The 22,238-nt window shown below is 45.1% G+C and overlaps 1 protein-coding gene across 1 annotated transcript in view; it reads right to left on the reverse strand.

Moving 5' to 3' along the window:
* The window catches only part of LOC144737971 (UDP-glucuronosyltransferase 2C1-like), a 45,393-nt gene extending 23,406 nt beyond the window's left edge, over window positions 1-21,987 (reverse strand). Inside the window, exons 1-5 of the mRNA XM_078620886.1 lie at window positions 21,901-21,987; window positions 13,807-13,934; window positions 11,296-11,528; window positions 5,511-5,873; window positions 5,108-5,250 (exon numbers count right to left, since the gene is read on the reverse strand). Of these exons, the coding sequence (XP_078477012.1) occupies window positions 5,108-5,250; window positions 5,511-5,873; window positions 11,296-11,528; window positions 13,807-13,934; window positions 21,901-21,987 (954 nt within the window). The remainder of the gene's footprint in view (window positions 1-5,107; window positions 5,251-5,510; window positions 5,874-11,295; window positions 11,529-13,806; window positions 13,935-21,900) is intronic.
* Between the last annotated feature and the right edge of the window lie 251 nt (window positions 21,988-22,238).

Consider the following 22,238-nt stretch of genomic DNA (forward strand, 5'->3'; position numbering starts at 1 on the left):
CTCTTGCGACAGCATTCGCATAAACTGCTCTTGCTCCTATACACCGGGGTCTTGAGTGATTTGTTTGATCGACATCTCACGCGGGAGCCACAGGATGATGTCATTCCTTTGAGGGTCGCAGTCCACTTTGAACGTTAACTGACAACTGAAGCACGCAATTTGCTGCAGGGGTTTATGCATCCAAACAGGTGATGTGTTCAAAAAGTGACAGCTGTCTCCCTCGAACTGAGCTCTCGATTGCTAGGAGACCAGTCCTAGATGCAATGTTGAATTTTATAATGAAGTCTAATCATTGGATGCCAACAATACATATTTGGCATCACATGTGGAAGGACTGCAACTGATACAAATTAGCTTGAAGCAATGTCTAGGCCTCCACACCATGCAACAACACTGACAAAACACAGCACTGGTAGACTCTTAATTTGGTGCCCAGACGTACTTGTTTCTGGGACCAACTGCGGATCAGACCATTATTCTTGAGGCCAGGCCAATCCAGCGCATGACATCAGGTCTAGATTGTCCATCAGTGGTCTCTGCAAATCCCAGGTCGAGATATTCCTCCATTGGTTTGACAGTGTTGCCATTGATTACGCAGGGTACTTCTGAAGGTCCGCAGCCCAAGTTCTGGACTTTGGTTTTTCTTACATGAAACATTTAGTCCCATTGTTTTTCTCATGTTGTTGAAATGTTGATGGACTGCTGTGAACGTTTCAGACTTCTAAACAAACAAAACTGCATCACCGTAGTTGGGGTCAATGAAGTGGTGCCGGCCAATCCTGACTCCAAGGTCGCGGGTCATGTCAAATATCCATTTGATCACCCAACAAAACAGCAACCAGTGCGAGGATGCATCCTTGACACATCCCAGATATGGCTTCGACACAAACTCTTGCGTTTGTGCCTGCATTCTGATCTTTTACAAGGTCCGGCAGGATGCCAGGGATCCCAATGCCTCTCAAGGCAGACCAGAGATCGGATCAATCCACAGAGTAAAAAGCCACCTTCAATGGGCGGTCAGTGCAGTTCTGCAAGTAGGCAGAGTGCCAGCACACCATCCATCGTAGAACAACCAGCTTTGAATCCTGATTGCTGTGGGCGCTGGTGTTTTGTCAGGAGTGGTTGCAACCTGCCCAGAAGTACACGTGTAAAAACCTTTCCTGCTACTGGAGTATCTACGTATGTATGTTAAACTTTTTTTTACCTGGAGCATGCCACTGAGAGATGAGACCTTCACATCAGCCCAGTTTCACCACGACATGGATATTATGCTCATGACGTGCAGCAGCATTTTTTTTATTGGCTAAACAATGCTGTGTGGAAGCTTCCTGGATTATTACTGCATATGAAGTTTGTGGTCTTAGTGGATCCATATAAACCATTTATTTTCTATGCTTGTGAAAAGTAGACCTCCTTTTAAATTAAGAATTGCCCTGCCTATGAATTATCCTGAGTTTAACCAGACTATAATCTGTGAGGACCTCAGAAATCCTTGAAAGATCTGACAAAATCAATGGGCTCCTCTAACAGGTGAACCTGCATAGGCTGAGTCATGTGGCCCACATGCATAGCTACCACATACCCAAGCACGTTTCGTTTTTCCAAATATAGGGAGCCTAAATAGGTATGGTATCAGCTAGAGACGAGGTCGGCTGATATTGTAGAGAAAGCTATGGAGCTGATTAGATTTTCTGATGATTGTTACCAACAGGGTCAAAATGTATATACAGTATGTTGAACTTCTTTCGCATTGTGCATAGCCAACCGTGCTTATCAGAGGTGCTTAGGAAGGACAGAAAACTAAACACAAAAAGCAGTTGTAAAGAAATTAGTTTTCAAATGAGAAATTAGTTTTCAATTTAAAGATAGTGAGGATATATGTATATTATTACTACATGCCGTTACGGGAGCCTTTCCCTTTGTACAGATACATAATTATACTGTCTCTCCAATCAGCAGGTGCCTCTCTGGACATCCAGACCTTGATGAAGAGCTGATGTAAACCTCTGCTAATAAGATGCAGACCACCTTTCAACAGTTCTGGAGAAATACCATCTAGCCGAACTGCTTTATCATCATGAATCTTCATGATGGCATGCTGAACTTCCTCTGATGTAGAAGGGTTTGTGTTGGTTTCACAGTCGGAATCCGCATTGATTGCTGATGCAGTGTCTATGAATGGGGGACAAGCATCTGCTGGTGGGTGATTTAACACTGGTGCATGATGCTCAGTCCATTGTATACGGAATTCCTCCACCGATGACCATGCAGAGCCTTATAATTTGGTGATGGGAGCCATGGCAGTATGTCCACCCTTATGTCATTGTGTAACAGTCCCGACTCAACTCCATAAGCCAGTGAGTTCAGATACTTCTCTTGGTCAGCTTTTGCCCGAGCTCTGAAAAATTCCCTGAAGCCTGCGATGTTCCTTGGTGTTATCAGTCTGCCGTGCAGCTGCCTTTTGTTTTTAAACCTTTAAGGTGGAATCGGAGAACCAGGGTGTATGAATAGGCTTTTGAGGGCCTACCATAATTTAAGCAACCAATGTAATCGAGTCTCGTACATGGCACCAGGCACGTTATATATCAACGTCATCTGGTGAAAAAGTGGAGGCTGCCAAACGAGGCACATCTGCCCTGGAGAATGTATCAGCAGTATCGTGGCTGTCCCTGAGCCTTTGGACATCATTCTGCTTTATGGCTGAAGATTTTCTGGGTATTGATAGGTGGAGGTCAACTCGTATTACAGCCAGGCGGTGGTTGGTGTTAGCAGGTGCCTCCACTCCACAGCAAAACCAGGTACGACTCATAGATGGTTCTGTCCTTGGTCAGGATATTATCTATTTTTGTTTTATTATTTTGAGATATAAGTTTGGCTGTGGATGCTCAGTCTACGATACCATGAGTCGACAGCAGTGAGGTGCTCAGATGAGCAAAAGGACAACATCTGGCCGCGTTTTCATTGGCAATCCTGGAGCCAAAAGGCCCTATGACAGATTCTAAGCCACTGCGGTCATTGCCTGTAGCGACATTTAAATATCCAAGGATCACGATTGTGTCATGCTTTGGAATATAAAATGGCAAACCACTTAATTGATCATAGAAGTGGTTTAATTCATCAGTTGGTGCATATACAACAATGACCAACAGATGTCCATTTCGATGCTGCATTCTGGCCAGTCAAATTTGTGGTGAGACAGGTGTCCATGTTACAAGGGATTTGTTGAGAGGCGGCTCGATGATAAGTGCGACCCCCACAAACGTGATGTTGACTTCCAGAATGCAGGATAGTCGTGCCATTGACGGTGGCTTGATCACTTTCTATGAGTCTGGCCTCAGTGATATCGGCAATTATGATGTTATATTTTTCCAGTTGGTGTTCAATAGTGTACGATGGCCTCCTGGTATCATGTCCCATTCATGGTGAGACACCAATCCGGAATGTTTCTCGCAGGTTTGGCTTGACTTTCTTTGGTGTCCTTGCTGGCAAATCCATTGTGGCATAAACCTTACCCAGCGGTGGCTTTCAGCTCGACCAGTCATCCGAGCATTACCTGCTCGTTGTCTGCAATGGACACAGTTTAAAGTAGGGGCTGAAAACCTGGTACTGTAAGGTTGTTTTTGCATTTTTAAGTTGTTAGGTTACCCACAATGCTTTGTCCCCAATGGGTAAGAGCGCAGTAAAGAAAAAACAGCTTTTCTGTTGACCCAGACAGCAGCAAATTCTGCCCAAGATCATAGAGGCACTGCTGCTGCCCCATGTCCACAGCCATTGAGGATGCAAGTACCCACTTCTGCCTGTTCTTCAGTTGCCGGACATGTTGCAGAGCCCCGTCAACGAGGGTATTATCAGGGTTCCTAACAGGCCTTCACGGAGTCGAGACCTCACCGTACTTCACCCTGTTAGGCTGTCCCTTGGCAAGATGTTAACTACTTCCCCTGGTATGCAGGAGGTGTTGGATTTGATCCTGACCCTGATGCCTGCTGTATATTTGGAGTTTACATGTTCTCCCCGTGGTCGAGTGGATTTTTTCCCTCCATTCAGAATCAACGTGCATTTAATGTGTGTGGCTGCTATAAATATCCCATGTGGTAATAAGCCACTTTGTTGAGCTATCATTTGTGTGGCCAGGTCACTTCTGAAAAATATATTTATAACTCCGTGGGGCCTGGTATATATATATATAAATACGTGTATTGTCAACGATTCAGAGACAGTTTCTAGGAGGCACTTTCGTTATTAGCAACTTCCACGGTCTCGCCTGCACACTTTCCGCAGTAGCTTAGCCTAACCTGTACAGAACACGAGCTGTCTAACACTGACGGCACTGACTAAGATTACCAACTACTATCCTTCGTAACGCAATATCTATCAGACGTTTAGCGACGACGGCGACGAGATTACAGCAACGACGAGACGAGTCCATTCCCAGAACCGACAGCCCTGAGCCCCCACTCTCGGCTCCTTTTATACTACCAGCACAGCCTGACTCAGCCCTGACCGCGCCTCTCTTCTTGAACCTGATAGCGGGTTCCAGGGGCCTCCAGGTGGGGTCCTTCGTGACCCTTGCCCTAGTTTCTCTGCTCTGCCAAAACACCGTGCTCATGCTCACCGGCGTGTGTACTGTCTGTCCACCACAGCTGCCGCTGCTGTCCACCAGCTAGCGCTTTTACACTATACATGCATACCATTGCCCAGGTTCGACGATGTGGACAGGACGATGGACTTTTGGAACCCAACATTGAAAGCTAAGATACAGTTGCTGCCCTTCGCACTACGTCTGTTCGTTTCCTTGACGTCGCCAGCCACTCAACCCACAGCTTATTTCAGGTGCGAATGTCCTTGCTAAATATTCACAAAAGCATTCCACCATAACATGGTGTTGAATATTTCAATTATTTTTTGTGATGTGATTCTCGTGGTGCATCTGAATGTATTGGTATATGTAGTGGTGTTTCTTATTCAATTGGTGTTATGTATATGATTTTTGTTATCTAACTGGTGACATTATTAGTGCTCCCGATGTGGTGCTGAGTATGCTGTTGATAACCGTGGTGTTTTTTTGGTGATGTCGCTGTAGAATAAGCTATTGCTTCGCGTAACTTGCCTCGGGTAAGGGGTTTGCGGGCTTGCAGTGGAGCCCCCCGACAAAGACAAAATTTGGAGGGAATGGGCGTGGAAAGTCGAGGTCCCAGTTGTTCCGGATGAGCCAGAACTCGGCACCGCTCATCACCTCACAGATTGTTGTACCTTCTCCTGTGGGGTCAGAGTTGGCAATTAAAGCGGGTTGTCTTTTATACCATGAAATTCTAATTCAAGAAACAGCCATTTCAGCACTTTCTCACAGGTAATTACACGCAAGTGTCACGATCTCATGTTCGTAAAAACGTATTTACCTAAAATGATTTTCCGTAAAAATTTTAAATATTAACTCCTTCAGTATTTTAATCTTATATATCAATTTGGAAGTGTCCTTTTTCGACAACAATTTAAACGTTGGTTAAATAAACACTTACCAAGCAATTCAGCGTATATTCTGTTTGAATTGTTTCCATCCATCAATATATGCATCAAGTCACTGAGAAAATACATCACAGTGTTTTGCACTCGTTGCCAGAAGTGCATATGGTCCGGGAGATTAGACACTGGCATGGGCACGTAGGATGGAGGCGCGGGCATCGCCCCACAGTAGCGCTCGATAATGTAGCTCGGAGTGAAGCGCAGGGAGTAGACGTAGGGAATGCCCAGCATTAACGCCAGTGCATCACCACAGAAGGCGATGGGGTCAGAGAGGAGAACGTCGAACTGGCCGTCCCGCAGACGAGAGATCAGGCCCTTGTCCCGTTTCAACGCCATGCACGTGTCCTTGGTGTCTGTGTGAACGTGCGTGTGCAGATATGTAGCAGTTCTCGGGCTTGCGCGACGCATCCGGCGACCTGAGTTCGATTCCCGCTGGCGGCCAACAGTGACAATTATCTAAACCAGTCGTGGGCCTCCCCTAGGTTAACTCAGCCTAAAACAAGTACCTGGTGCAGTGGATAAACATCACCACTAGAGAGACAAAGATGGCCGTGCGTGGTGTTGGCCACCTACCCTCACGTGTGCTGTGGCAGCCTTTATAGGTGCTCGCTAGCAGCATTTGACCCAACAGCCTATTAAGGCTACAAGGGAATCCTTGCCTTTTTTTGTCTTTCTGCAGATATGCATACATGGTTTACGCTTAACAAGAGACTAATAATTATTAACTATTAACTTTATATTTTTTGTTGATTTTGAGAGACCCACATTTGCTATGTATTGTTATGCCGGGGAATATTGTTTGGGTCTTTCTCAGGACCCTTCTTATTGTCACTAAAGCTGAAGATTCACAAAAACAAACGTTAAGAATCTTAGCACACAAATCACCAACACCATTTCACCAAAGTGTTGGCAATATTGGTTTATGAAATATACATGTTTTTTATTGTAAATTATAACACAATTATAACACTTATCAAGTCACATTTTACAAAAAATAATCCGTGTCAACATGGGGCAACTGCATTGTGAATCCTATAACTTACCATTCACCATGGAGGTGAGACTGACCAAAAATCCACCAAAAATATTTCTAGCCGATTTCGGGAAAATATTTTATATGGGAAGCACAGCAGGCGAATAGCACCTTCATTGATCCGCGATGAATTCCCTGATTATAAACAAAAAAAATTCTCAGACCAAACTTGAGCCAATCTGCCACATGGGTCTACATTTGAAATATATGTATCAGTATAAAATCAACTAAAATGTGTGCAAATGACATAGGTGTATCTTTATGCAGCCCCACGTATCATTTTTGCTTGTCCTTCTGGAGCTCCGCTTGTCTCTCTAGATATATTTTCACATCTTTGTCAACATGCGTTAATTTTGTGGATCTGCAGCTCCATTTTTCTCCCTGTAGCTGTTTGTCTATCTGAAGCTCTGTGTCTCACTAAAGTGATGCCTCACAAAGCATTGTGGAACCAGAGAGAAAGGCGCAAGTGTGTAAGTATTTAGAACTTCTTTTGCACCGTACATAGCCAACCGTGCTTATCGGAGTTGTGGGTTAAGGACAACAAACTAAATGTAAAAAGCGGTTCTAAAGAAATAGCTCCAGTGGCTTCCTAATATAGGAAGGAAGAGCGTTCCAGACAACCGCAGAAGCGCATCTGAAAGTGCGCAATGCGGTGACCATCTTTGTTCGATGTGAAGACTTCAGCAGGAAAACCTTGAAACAAAGAAAGACGAGTCCGATACTGCCTGTGTGCAAGCCATTTCTGCACAGTACAGATGTCCTTAGCAGACGGTCCTCTTTGTGGTAATTTTAATCGCTATTTTAAACAGAAGAAAAACATATTATTTAACCTGCTTAGGCCCACTGAATTATATAACTCTTTTTCAGAAAAGACTTAGCCACAAGATAGGTTTATCATCATGTGAAAATTTACAGCATCCAAATACTCTTAAACGCATGTTTCTTCTAAATGTGGAGATAAAAGCCAGATGACCCGGAGAAAAATCCACGCGACCACGGGGAGAGAGAGAGACATGCAAACTCCAAATATACAGCAGGCATAATTCGGGTTGGAATCAGACCAATCAATGACCTCCTGCACACCAGGCAAGGTAGTTAACATCTTGCCACCACGGCATCCCAATTCAACGGCACAGGGAGTCTCTGATTGGTCAGTGGTGAGCCATATATCATAAATTCTAGCTGAACAATAGAAACCAATCAGAATTAATTGCCTGATATGGTGAGCCCTCCTGTGACTGGAAAAGGGTATTTGAAAGGGAAAACGTGGAAATATTTTAATTGAGTTGCAAATGGCTGAGTGAACCTTCGAGATGAGGGATCGAGGGTATTCAATGGAAAAGTGCAGCTAACTCCGGACTGATTAAAAAATGGCCTTTCCATTTCCGGAAAGAATACAGGAAGGTTTAAAGATGTTCAAGCATCAAACAGACACTTATAACAAGGAATCAAGTTTGCATTAACCACACGTGCTTGTGATAAAACATGCAAACAAACATGCTTTGATAATGCATGCATTTTCCTTGAAACGTATTGGCCTATGGCAGGAAGAGGGATGGTCTCAAATGGAGTAGACTATGGTGATGGACACAAGCTCTTGGGACGTAGAATGTCACGTCACTGGGGGGGAAGGAGCCAGAGCTGGAAAGATTGCGACTAAATATAGTTAGTATCATCTCAACACACAGTATTGGCACTGGAACTAAATTTCTTGATCGGGGATGGTCTCTCTCCTATTCTGGAGTGACCCCTGATAAGAGGCTCTGGACAGGTGTGGGGATACTCACAAACCGCCACCTGGGTGCTGTTCATTTGTAGTTTGTCCTAATGGATGAGAAAGTCGCCTCATTGAGACTTGAGGTCTCAGAAAGTAAAAACGTGACTGTTGTCTGTGCTTATGTACCAAACAGCAGTTTAGAGTATTCGGCCTTTTTGGAAATGGTGGGTGCAGTGCTCAACAAAATGCTTCCTACCGACTGTATAGTATTACTGGGTGACGTCAATGCTCACGTGGGAAACGATGGAGATACCTGGAGAGGTGTGATTTGGAGGAATGGCCCCTCTGATCTAAACCCGAATGATGAGATGTTATTATAATTCTGTGCTAGTCACGGAATGTCAATAACAAACACCATGTGTGAACACAAGGATGCCCGTAAGTATACTTGGTACCAGAGTAAATTGGGCTGAAGATCAATTATTGACTTGATAGTTGTATTATCGGATCTAAGGCTGTATGTTCTGGACACTCGAGTGTAGAGAGGGGCAGAGCTGTCAACTGATCACCATCTGGTGGTAAGTTGGATCCGACACTTGGGGCACCGACCAGATAGACGTGGAAAGCCCAAACGAATAGTGCGGGTTTTAAAGGAATGTCTGGTGGAAGACCCAGTGCAGAAATATTTCAACTTCCACCTCCGGGGAAACTTCTCCTGCACTCCAGGGCAGGTCGTGGACATTGAGTCTGAGTGAATGATGTTCAGGACCTCGATTGTGGATGCATCTGCGAAAAGCTGTGGCCTGAAGGCAGTTGGTTCTTGTCATGGCGGCAATCCTAGGACCTGCTGGTGGACACTAGTGGTGAGGGATACTGTCAAGTTGAAGAAGGAGGCTTTCTGAGCCATGCTCGGAAAAATAGTTTCCCAACTTGATTAAGAGATACCGGCTTGCCAAGATGGCAGCAGCTGCAGCAATCACTGAAGCCAAAGCCCGGGCGTGGGAGGAGTTTGGAGAGGACATGGAGAGGGACTACCAGGCAAACCTCAAATATGTTATGGCAAACCATCCAACACCTTAGGTGGGTTCGACGGGACGTGGCCCAGGCTCTTTTCAGTAAGGGTGATGTAACATTGACCTCAACTGAGGAGATAGTGGAGAGGTGTAAGTAATACTTTGAGGAGCTCCTCAACTAGGGGAACATGTCCTCGTTTTAGGAGGTAGCCAGATCTAATCACAGTTGCTGAAGTCGCTGTGGGGGTCGAGGGCCTTCATAGCGGCAAAGCTGCTGGGGTGGACGAGATTTGCCTAGAGTTGATGGAAGCGCTGGACAGTGTAGGAGTATTGTGGTTAACACGCCTCTTCAATGTTGCATGGAAGGAGAGTACAGTACCTCTGGACTAGCAAACTGAGGTCGTGGTTTCCAATAAAAAGGGGACCAGAGGATGTACTCCAACTACAGAGTAATTACACTCCTCAGCATCCCAAGTAAAGCTTATGGCAGAGTGCTGGAGAGGAGGCTACGCCCGGTGGTCAAACCGCAGATTTATAAGGATCAATGTGGATTCCGTCATGATCATGGAATAATGGACCAGCTCGTTTGCCTCTCACAGATATTTGAGGGATCATGGGAGTATGTTTTTCCAGTTTACGCCTGCTATCTAGACTTGGAGAAAGCATATGACCGTGTTCCCCGCAATGTCTTGTGGGAGGTGCTGCGGGAATATGCTGTACCGGTGCCGCCTTTGTGTGCTATTCGATCCGTGTATTCCCAGAGTGAGAGCTGTGTCCCTATTCTTGGTATTAAATCAAAGTCATTCACTGTTGGTCTTGGACTCCGCCAAGGGTGCGTCTTGTCTGTATGCCTGTTTGTTATTTTCATGGACATGATTTCAAGGTGCAACCGAGGTATGGAGATCATCCAGTACTGGGGCATGGAGGTGACATTGCTGCTTTTTGCAGATGACTTTGTCCTCTTTGCCTCGTCAGTCTGTGATCTCCAGCATGCACTTTAAAGGTTTGATGCCGAGTGTGAAGCGGCTGGGATGACGATCAGCACCTCCAAATCTGAGGTCATGGTTCACTCGCAGGAGATGGTGAATTGTTCTCTCCAGTTGAGGGGGGAACAGCTGCCCTTAGTGGAGGAGTTTAATTACCTCGAGGTCTCTTTCGCGAGTGATGATAAGTGGGAGCGGGAGATTGGCTGGCAGATTGGTGTGGTATCCGCAGTATTGTGGGCACTGAATCGTTCTGTGGTAGTGAAGTGGGAGCGGAGTTCTCGAACAAAGCTCTAGGTTTACAGGTTGATCTACCTTCCCACCCTCACGTATGGTCATGAGCTTTGGGTAATGACCGAAAGGATGAGATTGCGGGTACAAGGCACCGAAATTAGGTTTCTCCAAAGGTTTGCCAGGCTCACTCTCTGTGAACGAGTAAGGAGCTCGGTAATCCAGGAGAGCCTTAAAGTCAAGCTGCTGCTCCTCCAGATCAAGAGGAGCCAGTTGAGGTGGCACCTTGTAAGGATGCCCCCCGATAGTCCCCCTGGAACTATACCAGGCAACATGTCCCACTGGGCGAAGACTCCAGGGGCCGGTCCGCTCGTGGGAATGCTTGGGAATTTCTCAGGAAGAGCTAGAGTCTGTCGCCAGAAAAATGGAGGACTGGATCGTCCTGCTCAACATGTTGCCGCCGCGACCCTCACCAGAACAAGTGGATTGAGAAACGAACAAATTAACTATTTGGCCTACACCAGAGACAATACAACAAAAACAAAACAATACTCGCCGGCACATTATACTGCAGATTCCTTTGATTTGCATTTTTGGAGCATAGATTATTCGAGTCCAGCTGTAGTTATTTTACACGTGACATTGATTGTGAGGAAATGACGCAAAGTTGTATACCAGGAGGCATGGCTAGAAGAAGAATTGACCATAAATTCCAGAAAAGCACCGTGCTTCAAAAAAAAATGGAGACTCTGTGATGCTTTCCTAAATATGTGGCGTTATTTTTTTATTATGACTTACTTTTTTTAAATTCCACCATTATCGCAGAATGCCGCTTGTAGATCTCCCAGTACGAGTGAGTGGAGAACTCAAAAATCCAAAACTGAAAGAACTCGTTCATAATGACCTCCTGCCCTTCCTTTGTGTAGTTGACTTTGAGTAGCTCGTGCTGCACGTGACCCAAGTCCTCGGTTTTCATGAATATCGCCCCAGTGGGGACAATCACGGTGACCTGGTGTCCACGCTTAATGAGTCTGGCAGAAAGAAAGTAAATTATGTTATTTAAACAACAAAAAAAGACGTGGCGAGGTAGCTTGTATAGCTCGGAGATTACAGTGCCAAGCTGGCATTACTGAGAACTGGGTTCTAATCCAGACAGCCTCCAGTGATTAAACCATATTCTCAAGTTATAGTGAGATGATGGTCTCAGCTGCGGTCATTAATCACAAAAAAATGACAGTTAAACATGTCTAAATTCTATCTCTGACAATTCAGTGCTAAGAGTACATAATACGGAAGCGTGTGTGGGAAACGACTGCCCTCCGTGATGTGTACAAATGGTAACTTTAAGACAGTGGTTCTTCACCTGGGGTGCACGCAGCCCCTAGGGGTTCAAGACATGCCAGATTGTTGTAGAAGCACACATTAGGCACAGGCATGTATGTACAACTACTTTGTTTCATCAAACTTATGTATAAACATTATAATGGTTTAACCATTGAGATGATCATATGACAGCACTATACCCATCCGCACTGATTCTGAGATTATTTTGATAATTTTGCTACTATACATTTCCACTTGATAAGCCACTTTGTTGAGCAATCATTTGTGGCCAGGATGCTTCTGAAAAATAAGTTAATACCTCAGTGGGGTTTACCTGGTAGGATACAAAGTTTAGTTTTGTATATTTTAAAGTGATTTGTTAACCTTTCCTATACTTTGTCCTCGCGTGTTTTTGTATCCTTTGTTGTAACGTTCTGACCCGCCCTGACTGGACATCTGTGAATTAGAGCTTTATAGTTCATTTGATTCTTCCTGCAGTATAAATGAATATTCTGATTCTGAAACAAACACCCAGAACCCGCACAGCATAGGGAGTCATCATCCATTAGTGAGTGACACATATATGTAAATCATTTATATATGTTAAATAATGGACTATGTCCGTATACACACGCATTCCTCACCGCCGCCGCATGTTCCATGCATGCCATTATCCACTCGGGAAATTTCAAGACAATTATTGTCGGCAACCATCACTGGCAATGCATTAAGCATGAGCGATGGATTGGAACGACACGTTACTTTCTAGTCAATTAAAGCTAGCATGCTGAATAATGATTGGTCTACAGACTATAAATTAACCTGATGATTAAAGATGGATCAGACCTAGTCCTAGTCACTAGTTAGCTAACAGACATTATTTGCTGTAGTCCATTATTACGAGTCACTTTGCCAATAACTTAATTTATGCCAGTGGTTCTCAACCGGGAAATGAGAACTCCTGGGGGTAGGTGGCCATACGACATGATTGTAATCATCTTGTATGAATTTTCCAATGTTAAATAACCACAATAAAGATTAAATCCATATGGTAACCTAGAACGATATAAAATACCTTTATAAACTCATTCATAGTAAACAATTCGGGATTCCAATAGTAACCAAAGAGCGTGAACTAATTACGTCACACATGCAGAGCGTCCGTTGATTTGTTTGCAATCGCTTTCAGATAATAGCTAGTTAGGATACCTCAATGGACAATTGGTTAAAATATTGACGTTAATTATGAATAAATGTATTTCTGAGAACCATGTTGGTTCAGGCAAGGGGGGAACTCTGTTCAAACTAAATTCAACAAGGGGGGTACAATAGTAGCCAAAAAAGGTTGAGAACCACTGCTCTATGCAATGCTTTGATTTTCAGAAGAGCAAACAATTTTAAGGTGTTCTGCTCCATCCGTCTATATCCTCTCAATTTTATTTTCATGCTGTAGTGTCTGTCCCTGATACTATTAAAAGCTGCTGCCCCGATTGCCCACTTGGGGAAAGGGTATCTTGAAGCAAAATTGTTCACATTTGCGACAATGGCATGTGTACACTGGTATATTCTGCAGCAACCATTGCCTGTGATGATTGCCAGCAATGATCGCCTTGGAATTATCCGAGTGGATCGTGGACTTTAAGGCACACAGACAGGCTTCCACTATTAAACTTTTATTTTCCCAGGCAAGGCCCACTGAGCCTATATAGCCCTTTTTCAGACGCGACATGGCCACAAATGATAGCTCAACTAAGTCGTTTATCACGTATACATGTATAGCTGCCAAATACTCTAAATGCATGTTGATTATGAATGTGAAGGGAGAAACCGGAGGACCCGGAGAAAAATCCACTCCACCGCGGGGAGAACATGCAAACTTCAAATATACAGCAGGCGTCAGCTTCAGGATCAAACCCAACCTCCTCGCCACCTGCACGCATATTCTGTGTACATATTCTACTGATTAAAAAAAGGTTTTATACGTACTCGTCCATGATGACTCTGATGTTTAACCAGTGACTCGCCTCGGCTGGCCACACGAGAACGTTCCCAGCATGTGTGACTTGTGGAAAACCAGCGATGAGACAAAGGGATGCACATACCAACAGCATTGTCTGCAAACAGAAACAGAAAAAATCCATTGTCATCATCGCCTGCATAACCATTATACTCGAATGCCAGAAGCAAGGGCGCCGCAATGGCGAGATGTTAATGACCTCGTCTGGTATACAGGAGGTCGTGGGTTCGATCAGGACCCTGATCCCATATACTGTATTTGGAGGCTGCACGTTTTGCCCTAGGTCGCGTGGATTTTTATCCAGGTCATTCGAGTTTTCCCTACACATTTAGAAACGTGCATTTCAGAGTATTTGGCTGCTTAAAATTTCCACTTGATAAGCCATTTCATTGAGCTATCATTTGTGATAGCCAGGTCACTTCTAAAAACATATATACAGATCCGTAGATCTTACCTTGTACAATACAACAATTGACTTTAGTTGTATTTATATACGTATTATTTTACATGTAGAAACAACTATCGCTCAAGAAGCTTTACAAAGTTTTAAAGCGGTAACATAAACCAGGTGATTTAGATGGCGAGGGGCGTGCAAGGGCCGAGGAATGAGTCACTAACTGAGGGCACATGGGGATTAATTACAAAAATGCAGAGGAGGGAAGAGACGGATTGGAGGAGCGAGAGGAGGGAAGGGGAAGGGAATGGGCAATGGAGAAGAGGTGAGGCTTGAAGACAGGAACGGAAGGAGGTTAAGGAAGGGGAAGTGTGGAGTCAATGTCTAGTGTTGAGTTTATGGGCAGTGTTGAGTCTATGTGCAGTGTTGAGTCTATGGGCAGTGTTGAATTCATGGGCAGTGTTGAGTTTATGGGCAGTGTTGAATTTATGAGCAGTGTTGAGTCTATGTGCAGTGTTGAGTCTATGGGCAGTGTTGAATTCATGGGCAGTGTTGAGTTTATGGGCAGTGTTGAGTCTATGTGCAGTGTTGAGTCTATGGGCAGTGTTGAATTTATGGGCAGTGTTGAGTCTATGTGCAGTGTTGAGTCTATGGGCATACTTTTTGGTTTTTTCGGTAAAGTCACGTAGGTAAAAAATAAAAAAAATTAAAATGAAAACAAATTAAATCACGACGTTTCGGGCGCAACACAAGCGTCCGTCTTCAGGTGCGGACAAACACAGCGAAAAAACAACCGCTTAAATATGCCTCAGAGATGGGTGTGACGAGGAATTATATAGCTGCGGGGGGGAGGAGCCAGGTTGACTGTGGGGGCGAGGTGTGGGCTGAGATGTGCGCATAGAGTTCAACTAAAGCTTTATGATGCAATGGGCGGAAGTTGAGCTGGTTGATAAGAAAGCTAAGTTAAGCCGATTAATGACATTCTTTGTTATGCTGCAGGGGAGTAAATTAGAGTTGCTAGGGAGCTGACCTTGCACGCTCGAAACAATGCGCGGCAAATTTCCAAATGATGGGAGTAAGCAGGGCTTGGAATCAAATTTTTAAGTGATGGTAGTGTGTAAATCTGGGAGTGAAAGACTGGGAATATGGATATGAATATAAACTAGCTGCCTTGCAAAATAAAATTGCTTTCTTATCAACCAGCTCAACTTCCGCCCCCTGCATCATAAAGCTTTAGTTGAACTCCATGCGCACCTCCCAGCCCACACCCCGCCCCCACACTCAACCTGCACCCCCCCTCCCCCGCAGCTTTATAGTCCCGCGTCACAGCCATCTCTTAGGTATACTTAAGCGGTTGTTCTTTCGCTGTGTTTGTCCCCACCTGAAGACGGACGCTTGTGTTACGCCCGAAACGTCGTGATTTAATTTAGTTTTCATTTTAATTTATTTAATTTTTTACCTACGTGACTTTACCGAAAAAAAGAAATAAATTATGGATCCTTGCAGTCACGAAAACCTCAAATCTAGAGTCTATGGGCAGTGTTGAGTTTATGGGCAGTGTAGAGTCTATGGGCAGTGTTGAGTTCATGGGCAGTGTTGAGTTTATGGGCAGTGTTGTGTCTATGGGCAGTGTTGAATCTATGGGCAATGTTGTGACTGTGGGCAGTGTTGAGCCTATGGGCAGTGTTGAGTCTATGGGCAGTGTTGAGTCTAAGGGCACTGCTGCTAACTGTACAGCAGGGACGTACGGTCAGGGGAGGCAGGGGAAGCAGAGCCTCAGCTGTCATACTCTAATGAAAAATATCTGCTACGAAAAGTAAAAAAAAAGAATAATCAAATAAAATCAATATTACAATTTTCCACTGATCTGTGTTATAAATGTCATTTATGTACGACTACAATCATTTTAATAGTAAAAATCGCAAAAATTGCAGAGCTCTGCTGCAAATACATGAAGAGACGAGAGGTGAGGCAGGGACGAGCTCAGCCTCCCCTCTGGTTGCCCAACCCCTCAGTAACTGGATGGAGCGCAGGCAATAAGCGTGTGCCTGTTACTATCTCAGTATGTCACCAATGTAATGTTTGTAGACCCCTTAATTTCATGTCCTCGCCTTCCATACTCCAGGTAACTTATTTTACGTATGTGTATCAAGATATTTAGGCTCGCTGGTCTCGTCATGAAACTGCAATGAAAAAGCGCCAGGGGAGGCAGCTATCACATCTGCCTCCCTGAGGGAGACATGTCTAACACGCCCCCCTCAGTGAGGACACGCCCCCTCAGCGAGGCCACGCCCCCTCCGTGAGGCCACGCCCCCCTCCGTGTGTGAATCTGGCTCTGACACTAGCCATTGCCTCCCCAGCCATTGACCTCACAGCACGTCACTGCTGTACAGGGGAAGTTGATTTCAGTGGTGGGATGCAAGGAGGGAGAAATATTGAAAACGAGATTGGGCTCAGGGAGAAGGATGGACAGAGAGAGAGAAGATTGAAAATGAAGAGCATGAGGGGGACGTGTATGTACGTAGAACTTCTTTCGAACCGTACGTAGCCAACCATTATCATCGGAGGCTAAGGGGGAACGACAACAAACTCAACACAACAAGCAGTTATAAAGAAATTAGTTTTTCATCTAAAAAGAGAGTTTTCAATCAACTATTGCACATACCACCATCATACCAGTACTCGCACACTCCTAATATGCTCTGCTAGTCTTTATTCACGGTTTGTATCACACCGATATCCATGAAGCACATTCACGTGCACATGTCCAGCCCTTTCATCAATCCACTGCTGTGTGAAGGCACGTTGGTATTGTTGTACCACACTTTACCACTGAGACTAAGACGTGGGAGGCAAGGAAATCGAAATTTAATTAACACACTCCAACCGCCGTGCCTGGGCCCTACTAGAACACCTCGGTGCCTGCTAATGCAACAGTATACCGGACTGCAAGAGTCCTGCCAAACTCTATAGCCTTCAAACTAGTGTGGAACGCAAAAGGAGCGCTCGACAAAATAATCAAGCGAGAGATCCATCACCATTTACACCAGACTAGGCCCTCAATTTCTTCACAAGACTCCCCACAGCGATCAACACAGAGGAAGTGAGGGAGGGTCTTGCTGCAATGATTAAAGGTGATGTTTGCCGGCAGAGATGGTATCCCCCCTAAAATTCCTATAGAAACCATAAACTATGTTGGTTTATTTTACCAGATAATGCCCACTGAGTGATCTAGGTCTTTTTCAGAAGCGGCCTTGCCACACATGATAGCTCAACGAAGGGCATCCAAAAATGACAGCTCAACGAAGGGTCGGGATCGGACCCCACTACCTCATGGATACCAGGCTAGGGAGTTAACATCTCGTCATATAGAAATGTGAGGGGTGGGTTTGTTTGTTTGCTTACCGGTATCGGATCGCAGAGCCAGTCCTCTGAGTATTCAATAGACAACCCGACTTACAATGTGGGCAGAAATACCACCCGCTTTATGTAAGAGAGTGTGCACCCAATCAAAAACCTAATTAGGCTCGTAGACTTTGATACACGTTAGATGTGTGCCTGTTGACACACCCGTACGTATAGCTGTGTTTTCGAGATGCGGTTTTAATGGCTTTCATAAAATGTATTACCCACAAGGTCACGGGATGAGTTGCGATATGCTACATCCTCGCATGAGTAACACTCGCACCTGATAACAAGAGTCTCCTGGGTTCAAATCCAGACTCGGGTTCCTTTTTACGTGGAGTTGGTACTCTGGTTCTTGGTGTTTTCCAGTATCCTTCCATAGCAAAATATTGTTTATACAAAAAACCGAACGGATTTTTCAGTTTGTAGCTCATTTCCCAGCGTTATGAGTGGTTGGAGGTCACGCAGCAGACAGGAATAAGACTGTCGGCTCTGTAATTACTTACTACTGAAATAAAAAATTAACAAAGTCCAATAAACCAAAAGTACGCAGTTGCAAATGTGTATTTAAATGCGTACTTTGAACAGCAAATTAATGTTGTCTGGAACCAAGTTATTTTTAATTAAATTGTTAACACCGGATTGTGTTTGTGATCGGTGGTAGGTACAGTGAGGGAAAAAAGTATTTTATCCCCTGCTGATTTTGTACGTTTTCCCACTGACAAAGAAATTATCAGTCTATCATTTTAATGGTAGGTTTATTTGAACAGTGAGAGACAGAATAACAACAAAAAAATCCAGAAAAACGCATGTCAAAAATGTTATAAAGTGATTTGTATTTTAATGAGGGAAATAAGTACTTGACCCCTCTGCAAAACATGACTTAGTACTTGGTGGCAAAACCCTTGTTGGCAATCACAGAGGTCAGACGTTTCTTGTAGTTGGCCACCAGGTTTGCACACATCTCAGGAGGGATTTTGTCCCATTCCTCTTTGCAGATCTTCTCTAAGTCATTAAGGTTTCGAGGCTGACGTTTGGCAACTCGAACCTTCAGCTCCCTCCACAGATTTTCTATTGGATTAAGGTCTGGAGACTGGCTAGGCCACTCCAGGACCTTAATGTGCTTCTTCTTCAGCCACTCCTTTGCTGCCTTGGCCGTGTGTTTTGGGTCATTGTCATGCTGGAATACCCATCCACGACCCATTTTCAATGCCCTGGCTGCGGGAAGGAGGTTCTCACCCAAGATTTGACGGTAAATGGCCCCGTCCATCGTCCCTTTGATGCGGTGAAGTTGTCCTGTACCCTTAGCAGAAAAACACCCCCAAAGCATAATGTTCCACCTCCATGTTTGACGGTGGGGATGGTGTTCTTGGGGTCATAGGCAGCATTCCTCCTCCTCCAAACACGGCGAGTTGAGTTGATGCCAAAGAGCTCCATTTTGGTCTCATCTGACCACAACACTTTCACCCAGTTGTCCTCTGAATCATTCAGATGTTCATTGGCAAACTTAAGATGGGCATGTTTATGTGCTTTCTTGAGCAGGGGGACCTTGCGGGCGCCGCGGGATTTTAGTCCTTCACGGCGTAGTGTGTTACCAACTGTTTTCTTGGTGACTATGGTCCCAGCTGCCTTGAGATCATTGACAAGATTTTCCCGTGTAGTTCTGGGCTGATTCCTCACCGTTCTCATGATCATTGCAACTCCACGAGGTGAGATCTTGCATGGAGCCCCAGGCCGAGGGAGATTGACAGTTCTTTTGTGTTTCTTCCATTTGCGAATAATTGCACCAACTGTTGTCACCTTCTCGCCAAGCTGCTTGGCGATGGTCTTGTAGCCCATTCCAGCCTTGTGTAGGTCTACAATCTTGTCCCTGACATCCTTGGAGAGCTCTTTGGTCGTGGCCATGGTGGAGAGTTTGGAATCTGATTGATTTCTCCTGTGAACAGGTGTCTTTTATACAGGTAACAAGCTGAGATTAGGAGCACTCCCTTTAAGAGCGTGCTCTTAATCTCAGCTCGTTACCTGTATAAAAGACACCTGGGAGCCAGAAATCTTTATGATTGAGAGGGGGTCAAATACTTATTTCCCTCATGAAAATTCAAATCAATTTATAACATTTTTGACATGCGTTTTTCTGGATTTTTGTTGTTGTTATTCTGTCTCTCACTGTTCAAATAAACCTACCATTAAAATTATAGACTGATCATTTCTTCGTCAGTGGGCAAACGTACAAAATCAGCAGGGGATCAAATACTTTTTTTCCTCACTGTATGTAAGCGCCATACCTGTCAACCCCGGACCAATTCAGACCATTTTTTTCACCCCGTGTCCATATACATTTCTATGTTCATCCTGCATAGTCCCATCACAAGGGAGAAACACAAACAAATAGACGACAATTGTATTTGTTTGCCCGTATTGAAACGTATATATACCGTATTGACCTGAAAACTCAATTTCCCTATACAGGAATACGGGTAAACTGTATGGGTTGACAGGTATGTAGTACGCTGAACTTATTTCACACCATACATGGATAATCTGAGGTGCGGTGGCAGATCGATCCACTGCTGTATGAAGGTCTCTGCACGTTGGTATTGTTGTACCACACTTCACCAAATGAGACTGAGACGTGGGAGGCAAGGAAACCGAGCGAAACAGCGATTTCCCAGGTCATGTAAAATGTGCATTGACTCCAGTATACTATTCTACTTTGAACCTAAATCCAGCTGAATGCTGAATAAGAAATTTGGCCTCAATCCAGCTGTTCCCTGATTACAACGCTGACTGAGACCACTATGAGGAGGCTGTAGCAGGAGTGGCAAGTCGAATTCCCGTGGTGCCGGAATGCCATCACCGTTTTGTTTGCCTTCTCACTGCAGCCACCAAGAAGAGCATCCCCTGAGGCTTCCGGTAAGAATCCACTCCGTGCTGGACAAAAGAGATCCAGGATCGGCTCCAACAAGTACAACGAGTCGGGCAGCCCGCAGGCTGCAAAAGGCCCTGCTGGACTCGTTAGACTTAGTCAGACGTCAGCGGTGGATTGAGTAAGTTGAAGGCCCTGGATATAACATACTCCAGCCGCCGTGCCTGGGCCCTACTAGAACACCTTGGTGCCTGCTAATGCAACAGCATACCGGACTGCAAGAGTCCTGCCAAACTCTATAGCCTCCAAACTAGTGGAGGACACAAAAGGAGCACTCGACAAAATTAGCAAGCGAGAGATCTATCGCCAATTACACCAGACTATGCCCTCAATTTATGCACAAAACTCCCCACAGCGATCAACACAGAGGAAGTGAGGGAGGATCGTGCTGCAATTATTAAAGGCGAGGCTGCCGGCAGAGATGGTATCCCCCCTAGAGTTCTTATAAAAACCATGAACAATTTTTTTGTTTACCAAGTTAGGCCCACTGAGTTATATAGGTCTTTTTCAGAAGCGACCTTGCTACAAATGATAGCTCAACGAGGGGTCGGAATCGGACCCCACTACCTCATGGATACCAGGCTAAGGAGTTAACATCTCGTCATATAGAAATGTGAGGGGTGGGTTTGTTTGTTTGCTTACCGGTATCGGATCGCAGAGCCAGTCCTCTGAGTATTCAATAGACAACCCGACTTACAATGTGGGCAGAAATACCACCCGCTTTATGTAAGAGAGTGCGCACCCAATCAAAAACCTAATTAGGCTCGTAGACTTTGATCCACGCTAGATGTGAGCCTGTTGACACACACCCATACGGACAGCTGGGTTTTCGAGATGCGGTTTTAATGGGTTACATAAAGTTTATTACCCACAAGGTCCCGGGATGAGTTGCTATATGCTACATCCAGTGAGTTCAACTCAGTCGCAAATGTATACTTGGAGGCAACACATTTATTTAACTCCAATACACGGGGTAACTTCCCCTTAACAGAATAACAACCTATGGTGGTGACCACCAGGCCAACTACACTAATTACAATGTAACTAGCTGCCATGGACCGGGACCACAGCTCGGGTCCAGGTCCACGTGTTGGAGACTTGTTTGACGGAGAACGTAGAATGTTGACGAAGGTTTCTTCAGGATGAACAACAACGCTGGTCCCTCTTGGGACCCGGCTTATATTCTCTGCGGCATGGCTAGCTCCGTCCTTGGCCATGACCACCTTTCAGAATCCTCGGGAAGGATCTGGATGCTAACCACGGGACCACCCCGAGCCCCCACTTGGGCCCCTTTGTAGACTTAACTGGTCACGTGTCCTCTCGGGTCAACCAGAATACCATGGCCTTCAGAAACCTCATTCCTACGGCCAGCACTCCCACACCTTGTCCTGTAGGGCTGGCAGTGCACGCCAAGCGTGGTGCCATCTACCGCTATCCATCAGTACTCACCGGGCCCCTCTAGGGCCGGTACTACACCCACACCATTGTGGTGTCCGCAATGTCGTTACACCATATTCCATGCCTCTCTAGGGCTGGCACTGCACAGTGACATCCCGCGATGTCACACCATCACCCCCCTCCCCCCCCTTCATAGCACTCAGCCCTCCTGGCTGTGGACAATCCCTTCAACAAAAGTATAAAACAAACAACCCCTTTGTGTGCCTCAAAAAATAAAT

Source organism: Lampetra planeri, chromosome 76, assembly GCF_965212315.1.
Source record: "Lampetra planeri chromosome 76, kcLamPlan1.2.h2, whole genome shotgun sequence".
NCBI lineage: Eukaryota > Metazoa > Chordata > Hyperoartia > Petromyzontiformes > Petromyzontidae > Lampetra > Lampetra planeri.